The sequence below is a fragment of the Sinocyclocheilus anshuiensis genome, unplaced genomic scaffold (assembly GCF_001515605.1).
Source record: "Sinocyclocheilus anshuiensis isolate Anshui unplaced genomic scaffold, SAMN03320099.WGS_v1.1 scaffold860, whole genome shotgun sequence".
Taxonomy (NCBI): domain Eukaryota; kingdom Metazoa; phylum Chordata; class Actinopteri; order Cypriniformes; family Cyprinidae; genus Sinocyclocheilus; species Sinocyclocheilus anshuiensis.
In genome coordinates, this window is record NW_015548288.1 from 788,418 (window position 1) to 799,943 (window position 11,526).

At 37.2% G+C, this 11,526-nt stretch overlaps 1 protein-coding gene across 1 annotated transcript; it reads right to left on the bottom strand.

The window, feature by feature from the left end:
* Nucleotides 1–942: 942 nt before the first annotated feature.
* Nucleotides 943–5,475, bottom strand: LOC107655924 (cholesterol 25-hydroxylase-like protein). The gene is made up of 2 exons (XM_016443548.1): nt 4,723–5,475; nt 943–1,625 (listed from the first exon to the last, which is right to left on the bottom strand). The coding sequence occupies exons 1-2, from the start codon at nt 5,148–5,150 to the stop codon at nt 1,259–1,261; spliced, it is 795 nt and encodes a 264-aa protein (XP_016299034.1). The 5' UTR covers nt 5,151–5,475; the 3' UTR covers nt 943–1,258.
* Between the last annotated feature and the right edge of the window lie 6,051 nt (nt 5,476–11,526).

Below are 11,526 nucleotides of genomic sequence, written 5' to 3' on the forward strand. Positions count from 1 at the left end.
GCTCTGCATATTTTGCATGTCTCGCTTAGTTAACACACCCGATTCAGATAACCAGCTCGTTAGAAGAGAGCTATGTGCATGAACTGTGTGCCCATCGATATGATAACACAGTGTTCATTGCTCCCTACTCCCTGAGCAGGGGAAATCCGTTGAAGTTTACTTCACTTCGGAACATGGGCTGGAATTGGGAACCACTGATGTAACCTATTGTATTAAATGAATGTTGTCTCTGGTATTCTGGTCTGTGAGCGTATATGCGTTCAGGGGGTGTGGCTTTGGACGGCGATTGCAGGGAGGGTGGGACGTTCGCTTTCAGTGCTATCAGGCTAAAGTTAGCATTTTCCAAGATCTCCTACTGCACCTTTAAGTGTATGCTAGCTTGATGAGAGCTTGACAAACTCTCTGATATTGACATGTTTTTGATTTAAGTACAGAAATATAATTGGATTGCATTTCAAGCTGGACACACTAACAGAGTTTTGTTGCTTTGACTGTCATTTTAGTACCAGAGGACTACAAATGTCCTTGTTATAGAAAGTATCTACAGAAATCCAAAAACTCATATTGTGTGCTCACCAAGGCTGCATGCATTTACAATAAAAACAGTAATATTGTGAAATATTATTATAAACTGTGATAATATTTCACAATATTACTGTTTTTATTGTAAATACATGCAGCCTTGGTGAGCATACAAGACTTTTTCAGAAACATTAAAAAAATCTTACCAACCTCAAACTTTTGAACGGTCTGTGTATATTAAAATACATACGCATAGCAAAATATAAGGCAGAAAAATGTTTTACTGTCTCAGATTGTAAAATACAACATTTTAGTTAAAACGTTAGCAGTTAAAAAAAATTTTTTTAAAGGAAAATAGAAATTTACCAGCTGTAATAATTATATTTGTTTACAGAAACATTTGTAAAAGAGTTGTGTTTAATGTATGTTATCAAACCTTAACAAAATAACTAAAAACACTGTGAACACACAACATGAAAAAGTGAACATACATAAGACATCTACACAGTTTAAGCTGAGTACAAAATCAGGCCAAGAATCTAAGCTTTCATTATAAACAGAATTAACCTGATGTAGTGGCTTAAATTTGGTAAGAAGAAAAGCAAAAACTGGGTTATTATATGTAGTTTCATATAGCGTGAAATCAGGTACAATAGGTACTTCAGATACTTTTAATAGTCTCATTCTCACTTTCATATAATGGCTTAATTAACCTAGATTCACCCTATCTATTGTCTCACTCATTTGCTGAAATGGGCAATGAGGTCCCGAAGATGTAATCCCAGTGTCTGAAGTAAGGGGCGAAGTTCCCTTTAAAGTGCTGATGGTGGGCCAGGTGGTGCGGCGCCCCGCCAAAGCACGGCAACAACCGATGCAGTGCCCAAGGAAATTCATATCCACAGTGGTCCTCCACAGCCATCCAGGTGTTAACCAGATGGAAAAGGATTTCGCTAAAAGGATGGCAGCCCACAAGCATGGCACTTGTAAATGCAAGGGTTTGTAGAGACAACAGTTCAGAAATACTGGAGTCTTGAGCTGCCAGAGCAAAAGTGTCCCTGTTCTGATGGTGAATGCGGTGGATGTTGTGGTATAGCCAGGGAATTCTGGGAAAAAATGCAGACATTTGATTTAGTTATATAATAATATTATACATAATAATATAAATATAAATTAATATATTTAATATAAATAGATACAGAAATTATGCATAAATATAGGCCTTGCTAAGTTACAAGTGGAGACAACAAGTAGAGTGAGCTATGAAAGTGAAAAAGTGTGAAATTGATGTGACGTGTGGTCAAGTGCCTTGCTGAAGGGTTTCATCTCAATCATGGTACCAAAGGTAGTAGAAGAGAATGCTATACATTCACTCCCCCCACCTACAATTCCTGCTGGTACCAAGACTCGAACCCACAACTTTTGGGTTACAAGTCCAACTCTCTAACCATTAGGCCACAACTGCCCTCATTTGATAATGTGATATGTCATAATGACATCAACAGATTTGGAAAGAGGAATGGATGAGAGTGGTTTTTTTTTCTATATGAAATGTTGAGATATGCACACGATAGTTTATGTGTTTAAGCAGTTAAATCCTTTGAAGTGTTTGGAGTCATGGCACTGTTACTAGTGCACATGCTTCTGGCATATAAAGAGATTTTTTGCTCATGGCGACGCAGATTTATAATCTGACCCCCTCTTCCTCTACTTTACATGTCTTGCCTACTCTGTAAACTCTAAAAAGAAAAGGCAGTTTAGTTAAGAGCTTGGATTATTTGGGACAAGCTCACTTTGGAGTCAGTTATAATAAATTCTTGACAGACTGTAGATGCATTACACACATAATAGCTCTACTTGGACAATGGACCCAATTTTTTAGTCCAATAAAGGGAACTCTAGGATGAAAATGTCCCTTTTTCCCTACATTATAAATACCCAAGGGTTAAAGGGATAGTTCGTCAAAAAAGGAAAATTCTGTCATTAATTATCCTCATGTTGTTCCAATCCCCTAAGACTTTCGTTCATCCTCTGAACACAATTGAAGATATTTTAAATTAAATCTGAGCGGTTTCTGTCCCTCCATTGACAGCCTAAGCAACTGTCAATTTGAAGGCCCAGAAAGGTAGTGAAAAAAAGATCATGGAAGTAGTCCATGTTACTCCAGTGGTTCAACTGTAATTTTCTGAAGTGACGGGAATGCTTTCTGTGTGCCAAAAACTAAAATAACGACTATATTTGAAATTTTCCTCACTTCCCCTTCAATCCCCAATGTGCGTTCACGAGAGCTTCTTCTTCTCCAGTCAATGAGAGCACCACAACGCATGCGTGTTGTGCTGACGCGAGAGCAGGACTCTCACTATACAACCCATACCGGAAGTGCTGTACTGTTTGCAAGCAGAAGAAGAGGAACACTACTGTAATAATACTGCAATACTGTAGTACAGCGTTATTCTGCTTGCAAACTGTACAGCGCGGTTTGTATTGTGAGAGTCGTGCTCTTGTGTTAAAACAACACACATGCGATGTGGCTCTCTCGTGGACTGGAGAAGAAGAAGCAGCTCTTGTGAACACACGTTGGAGATGAAAGCAGAAGTGAAGAAAATGTTGAATATAGTCGTTATTATTATTATTATTTGGTACACAAAAAGCATTCTTGTCGCTTCAAAAAATGACAGTTGAACCACTGGAGTAACATGGACTACTTCCATAATGTTTTCATTACCTTTCTGGGCCTTCAAATTGAAAGTTGCTTAGGCTGTCAATGGAGAGACAGAAACCTCTTGGATTTCGTTTAAAATATCTTCAACTGTGTTCTGAGGATGAAGGAAAGTCTTAGGGGATTGGAACAACATGAGGGTGAGTAATTAATGACAGAATTTTCATTTTTGGGTGAACTAACCCTTTATGGTTTGGCTGGTTAGCGTGACCTTGGCAGCCTCTGCTGGTAGATCACCGAACTACACTACAAACTCAATTCCTAGAGGGCCGGAGCCCTGCAGAGTTTTGTTCCAACCCTGCTTCAACACACATACCATGTAGCTTTCAAATTAAAAAAACTTGATTAGTTGGATCAGGTGTGTTTAATTAGGGTGGAATCTAAACTATGCAGGGCTCCGGCCCTCCACGAATTGAGTTTGACACCCCTACTCTATTGTCATAAGATCTGCACCCAAAGGTCGTACTTAAGTCAAATTTGATCCACTGAAAAGCATTAAAATGGATTTCTGACAGGGACTAAAGATTATTGTGTTTTAATCTGATCCCATCACCCCATAATAAAGATTCAAATGATTGAATATTGATGGTGTAACATAATTTTACTAAAAAGAAACTTTAAAACTGGGACAAAATTTTCACCAAAGATTCTCTTCTTCTGGTTAATTTAAATCACTTTTGGCATTTCATAATATCTCGAATATTTTATGACAATATAAATATAAACCATATAGAAGCAATATTATTATACTGAAATAATAAATTACAAATATTAAAATATTGAATTGATTATATTTAATAATGCCATGTAATTATAATCTAGAAATATCCATAAATATCTTTATTTTTTCCTTCAAATAAGGCCGTAGGGCTTTAAAGGAACTGCGCTAATGACCCCTGTTGTTCTTTATAAGTCCACTAAGCTAAGAACACATTAAAGCTCAAACGAAAAGCATTAACTCTGCTCGAAACACATCTTTTTTTTTCTCATAAACTGCACCCACTTCATTCTGGGGAGAAAAAATAAGAAAAGACCCAAAACCTTAAATTCCTGCATTATCAAATATATATATATGAAGTTAATAATTCCTAAGACAGAGAGTGAGATGGAGAGAACCCAGACAGTCTATGAAAAAAATATCCAAGTAAAATGTTTAGGTTTAGAATGACAGTTAGAGGTCAGCATGCCAAAACACCACTGCTCCTCACTCAAGCAAAACTTCAGGTATGTGTGCCTTTAAAGTTTTAGGAGAAAACTGAAATTGTTATAACATTTTGTAAAAAAAAATCAAAATTTGATTCATATACACAAGCTGCACAACATGGATGTCAGCCGGTTCCAATACCAAAAATCAATGTAATATTTATAGCGTCTTATTTAATAAAGCAGTTAAAAATGACAATAAATGAATATACGATTTAAAAGTCTGTTATTTAACATTTCAAAGCTCCAAATGTGCAATGTTGGAAGCTCCATATGCTTACTTGTGAATGGTGTAATGACAAATGAAGAAGAGCGTATCGAATATGAGCATGCATGAGACACATTCCCTGAAGGCATGGAAAGAGGACGGCGCTCTCTCCGGGAAATGCGTGCGCCGTAACGACACAAACAGCGCAGTAAATGGTAAAACGCCAACGATGTATTTCCATAAAATTCGAGTAGCACATCGAAACCACCGATGCAAGCCAACGACTTCACGGCTTAACCTGTACTTTTGGAGCCATCCCACATGTGGACTGAACACATCCAGAAGCATGAAGGGAGCAGAGAAGATGAGATGAGTGCTGAAAGCTGCGCACACGCTAAAGTGGGGTGACATGAGGAGCAAATGACGTTCCGCATATATGAAGTCCCAAATCCACTGAAGAAATCTATCGCCTCCGAAAAACAGTAAGAAGACAACAATCATCCATGTGAACTACTATTGTTTCTACATAACCGCAGATGGGGCAACAGCAGCGATGATGTGCTCCAGATGGGCTGTCTTTTGATGGGAACCGTTTTCACCGTACAGTGTGAAGATCACTTTCATTCTGACACAGCTTTATACAGGCAGCGGGAACTACTGCTCTCCTCCTTTGTTGCGACATCTGCTAGAGGAAGGATGCCACTTTTTAACTAAATTCGCGTACTAACGTTATGTACACAAAATGCACAAAGTAACAGGGAATATTGCAAATAATATATTTATCAATTAAGCAAATAATATAAAACATTTTACTGGAAAACCAGTCAAACAGTCACACCTCCCAAGTCTGCTTTTAATTTAATGAAAACTGAACATAAACTTACCAAAAGTTAAGGGGATAAAGGCATAGTAAACGCCCAAATGAAAATGTTATCATCCTCATGTCATTCCAAAACTGTATGACTTATTTTCTTCTGTGGAACATTACAGTTTTTGAGAAATTTAATATTTTGATTAATGTCTAAGTGTTGTTTTTGTATTCAATGGAAGTCAAGGACAGCTCTTCAGACTATCTTTTTTGTGTTCCACTGAAGAATTCTAAGTAAATGATGACAGCATTTTTAATTTTTGAGTACTGTCCTGTTTCTGTTTGGGGTTTTAGAGAACACTGATAGAATATGCATTGTTTTAATGTGATACTCTCTCTCTGGCTCCGTCTTTTTTTATAGGTTCCTATAGCAGCAGAGATCAGATGCCAAATTTAAATATCTTTCACATTGTCAGTTCTTTATTTTTTGTAGAAGGCAAGGGCTCTCATTTTAGTAGACAAGGATCATAAGTACCTCACTGCATACGTTTTCAATTTACTAAATATTCTAAGCACACAGTTTGACTGTTGGTTTTGGATATGGTCAGGTAGTGCAGTCAAAGTCCGCTTGGGCAGTCATTCGTTTATCTTGGTATACATATGAAAATAACAGGAAGAATAGATTACTAACTCTATCTGAGTGCTTCCAATTCATTACTGACCACATACAGTATCATAGAGACAATAATGATTCATTTCCCAGGACATAGTAGTGAATTCCACTGTAATGAGTTTGTCATGTTTTTTTTTTTTTTGATGATATAAAATTTGATATGTTGTAATATTCTATTCCTGGCTTATCTGCTTTGGGGTTTGGTGCCTCTCATTCACTATCTCAGAGGCACATTTTAATGAATGTATTATGAAGTTGGTTCTTTAACTATTCAATTCAGGTCAACTTACATTTCACATTTAAATACAAAACATGTTGTTTTAAAGTACTGTACAGTCTAAATAGACAGACAAATATAAACAACAAAGCATCAATCAATGATATAATTCAAGACCCCAGACAATAATAAATGCTAGAGAATAATAATATTTTGAGAGCGGATTTAAAACTAGAAAAAGAAAGGGGAGACCTAACATGAAATGAGAGACTGTTCCACAAACTTGGGGCCACAACCAAGCTTGATGAAGGATCTCAGCTGTCTCGATGGAGAGTAGGAGGTCAAAAGATCGCTGAAATATTGAGGGGCAAGCCCAACCAAGACCTTAAATACAAACAACAAAATCTTAAAAACTTCACAGGCAACCAGTGATGAGAGGCAGATCACAGGCAGATCCCTGTTAGGAATCTGGCAATAGCATTCTGCACCAGCTGTAGCTGGCTAAGAGACTATTGTGGTAAACTGACATAAAGCATTTTACAGTAGTCAAGTCTTGATCTATTAAGGGCATGCATCACTATTTCCATGTCATTATGGACAAGAACAATTTCAATTTAGTGATAGCCCTAAGATATATAAAAACTGCTCCCGACAGCGCTAATTTGCTTTTCAAAAATGATAGATGTCGAACAAGACTCTGAGGTCTGAACATTAGATTAAATGGATCCTCCTAACTGAATTTGAATAGCTGAGACAGAGCTAGGAGAGCCTAGGATCAGCACTTTGATTTTGGAATCATTTAGCTGCAAGAGGTTGTTAGCCATCCAGATATGAATTTAATCAAAGCAGTCCAGCATAGTGGTTACAGCGCCTTTACTGTCTGAGTTTATTGGCAAATAAAATTGGGTATCATCTGCGTAGCAGTGATAGGAGATATTAGATTTCTGAAAAACTGAGCTCAGTGGAAGCAGAGCGAACAACAGTGGGGACAGAATGGACCCCTGAGGAATCCCAGAGTGTATAGGCCTACAGGAGCTGAGGATGCACTTAGGTCTAATAACACCAAAACGGCACAAGAACAAGCATCCAGAGAAAGGAGAATGTCATTTGTCATCTTCAGAAGAACAGATTCTGTACTGTGCTTTAGTCTAATGGCAAACTGATAAATAGCAGGAAGGTACAATGAGTTAAGATATGAGCATATTTGATGGTACAAAACTTTCTGTAGTAGCTTTGATTGGAAATGCAACTGCAAGATGGGTCTATTTAGCAGAATAAAGCAGGGTACAGATCCTTTTTATTTATTTTTTTAATGCTGGAATTACCCCATTTGCCAGTGAAGTGTTAACAATTGCTGTGACATGTGTAGCCACCGTATCAAATGCAGCTTTACAGAGGCAAGCAGGCAAAAGACCCAGTTAACAAGTAAACATTTCATCTTAGCTACCAGTTCACTCAATAGGATAACGCTACTTGATAGAAACAGTCAGAGCGCCCAGACAACTGGCTTCCAGATAGATAAGAAAAGTTTAAGGTTGGGATAGATGCCTTGTTGCTGTGTATTTTATAAATGAAAAATTGGAGGAACTTTTGAAAAGCTTCAGCTGAGGATACGTTGCAGAAGTAGGATGTAAAATAGAACCAATGGTCTTAAAGAGAACTCTCAGGTTATTTTCATTCACTGCAATTAGTTTAGAAAGATTATTAGATTTCACTGTCTTCAAAGCTTTTTGATAGTTGGCGATACGGTCTCTAAATATTTCATATGAAATCTGCAGTTTAACCTTCTTACATCTTTGGAAACAAAACAAAATCAGCTCAGAAACCAATGAATGTAAAGGAAAACCTCACATAGGATGGAGTACATTGAAATCTGTAATGGTAGCCATTAGAAATCTAATTTGGGAACTAGCCAGTTATTTCAAATCTAAGCAAACGTCTCGGGTTACTTATGTAACCATGGTTCCCTGAGTAGGGAACGAGACACTGCATTTAGGGTATCATATCTTCATTGATTTGATTTTATAACTGTACACTGTACTGAACACTTTTGTATACAGTGGTACACATAAGGTAAACAAAATGCCCCAGTTCATAATAATAATTATTTACACTGCTGCAAAAAGATGTAATTGGTCATGAACTTGAGCTTAGAACTTGAACACTCCCTCCTTAATAAAGAAGACCCAACAATGGCCTCAGTTCTGGATGAGACTCAAAATGTCTGGCAATCCCATTCCCACGAACATGATATGTGTTGAAGCAATATCTGTGTTCTTCAGTGGCTGACAGGACTCTTCAGCAGGTGGTGAATACTGCACAAAATATCAGTCGTACCACCATCATGGACATGCACATAAAGATGGCCAAACAGCATGGTAAACAACACCTTAACTAATAATAACACAGAACCACTACCATATGTGCAGTTTTATTGCCTGTTTGTTGTAATTTGTACTCGTGTTTCTTCTGCCACCCTGGAGAGAAATGAAGATCATCTCAGATGATGCAGATCAGTAGTTGGATGTACTGTACATTTTAAATTTCTATTATAATTTCATCCCCTACACATTGTGTTGAACTAATGATGCCGTCATCAGCTAAAACACATGAAGGTTACTTTACTTAGTGAACAAGTGTGTGGTACACACTTGGCTATCGGCGCTCTGGGTCCGAATGACAGCTTTCACTTTGCCAGTTTTCGTGCAAACTGGGCCTTGTTTTGAACAAAACTGCCAGTGTAAAAGCACTCTTAATTAGCTTTTTTTAAATGTAGACTTTATTTATTTTTTTATTTAGTAATTTATCAGACGCTTTTATCCAAAGCGACTTACAAATGAGGACAACAGAAGCAATCGATTGTAGTATTAAAACAACTAAAAACAGATCCAAAACTAAAAGCTAAAACTTTATAAATACCACCTATACACATTTTAAAAATAAAGAGATTAAATAAAAAACAAAAAAGGAAGCTAAAAACAATTCAAAATATTAAAGAAAAAAAGTTATGAGTATAATAATGATTCTAACATAACACTAAGCCAAACACAAAAAAAAAAAAAAAAATATACAAATCAAATGACAGTAGTTTATCAGTAATCCTAAAAAATAACACTGCCAAACACACATGCTAAAAAACAACAACTAACTTACAGAAAGAAACGGTTATAAAAACTGAAACAGAAATGAAACAAGTAATAGGAAAGAGGAGAAATAAAAAGCGATACTTATCCTTTGCCGGTGTCCCTGCCCGGTGGAGTCGCACGGTAGAGTCGATGGTCTTTACACTCTTCGGTCTTCATACGAGGAGGGCGTCACGCGACGGCTGCCGTGGTAAACTAAGCTTTTTTTTACCCGTTTAACAAAATACTAAATTAATTTAGCTGGACACACTTTCCTTATTTTCTCCGCAACAAATGTCCAAGCAAGCGCAGACACTGACAAGATATGCGATACAGAACGAGACCAAACGCGTTATCAGCGCGTCTCCAATATCACGATATCAAGACTTAATGGTGTTATTTAATCTGCCAAACATTAACAATTTTTATTACATTGTACTATGTTATTAATTAATGGTTAGGTTATTAATGAAGTGAATAATGATTCCCAAGAAATAAACATTATTAGTTCCAGTAGTTCAGTGATTGCATGCTGTTATTGATGGATTGTAATAGTGTCTTTGAAAACCGGTGACACTTATCGGTCTATGAAATTTGAGTAATTGTTATGATGTTCGTGTGGTGAAGTAATGCTACTACTGGTCTGATACTTCATTGAAACCTCACTAAAATGTTGGTAAACTGCTCAGCACTGCCAGAACAAAGGCACACATGACACGCACAACTCAAAGACATGCATTGAGAACTCCGGTGGCATCTCTGCATAATGAACAAGAGTGCCATTCACAGTATCCAATCCATATAAATTAATGATAACTGCTGCTTTTTTCAAAGCTGGATGACAATTACGTGTACATAAAACGTCCGATTTGAGAACCGATGAGCTGATGATACTGCGCATGCAAAAAAGGATCACCCCCTTGTGTCAGTATTTTGTTGAACCATCTTTTGCTTTAATTACAGCTTTAGTCTGTTGGGATACGTCTCTGTCATTGTGAGCATAGCAGTTGTGTAAGGTAATTTATAGACATTTACTAAGACATGAGTGGCCGTTTACGGAGATTTAACTGCTTGTACCCTGGATTTTGCGGAGACTTCTCATGCACAAAAAGGTACGTGGATTTGCCGGTAAATGGGCAAAATTTCCGTCCATGTCTGGGGGTTTCTCGCGTTATTGAGTGGGCTGAAAAACTGCCACGCACAAAAGTGGTCCATTTCTGTCCGTGTCAAGAAACGCCAAAGCACATACATGAAAACTGTCGTGCAGTTCACAGGTTCGTGCGCTGGCGTGAACAGTCCGGAAACGTGCCTTTTCATGCAGTGTATTACACAATCTGCTACAATGTTTAAAACTTGTCAGTTTTCAGGCCTAAACACAACTGTGTTCAAATAAGCATGCCCCTTTAAAACAGTCTCACTAAATTAAAGCCTGTCCAAAATTTCCAAAGACCTTAACAGTAATGAGATCATTTTAAATGCACAAATATGAGGTATGCTGTTCATTATTAGGAACTAGGGATGCACCGATACCACTTTTTCCAGTACACGCCCGATACCGATACTTTTATTTTTGGTACTTGCCGATACCGAGTACCGATACCAATATTTTTATTGCATTTGTAAATTTTTAAAATATTGGGTACAGAAACCAAAAGAGTATGTACAATGTTAGTTGGTTAACTTCATTTATCAAATAGATACAGTCAAACCAAAATTTATTCAGACACCTTCAACATTTCTCACATTATCACCGTTTATTCGCTATAGTTTAGAAAATGGTAATAAATATGACAAGAACTCAGAGTTAAACTGTGTCAGAACAAATTCATCTTGATAATGTCAGATAACTGTGATAGAAAGGTATGTAATGGATTACAACAAACCAAACATTATTCTTACAGCTGTCAATATTTACACAACTATCAATACTTAGTCGGGCAGCCCTTAGCCTCAATGACAGCATATAGTCTCCTGGGCATGCTGTCATCCAGCTTCATGCAAACCTCAACTTTTTTTTCCCCCAGACTCGGTCTGAATAATTTTTGGTCCCAAATTTG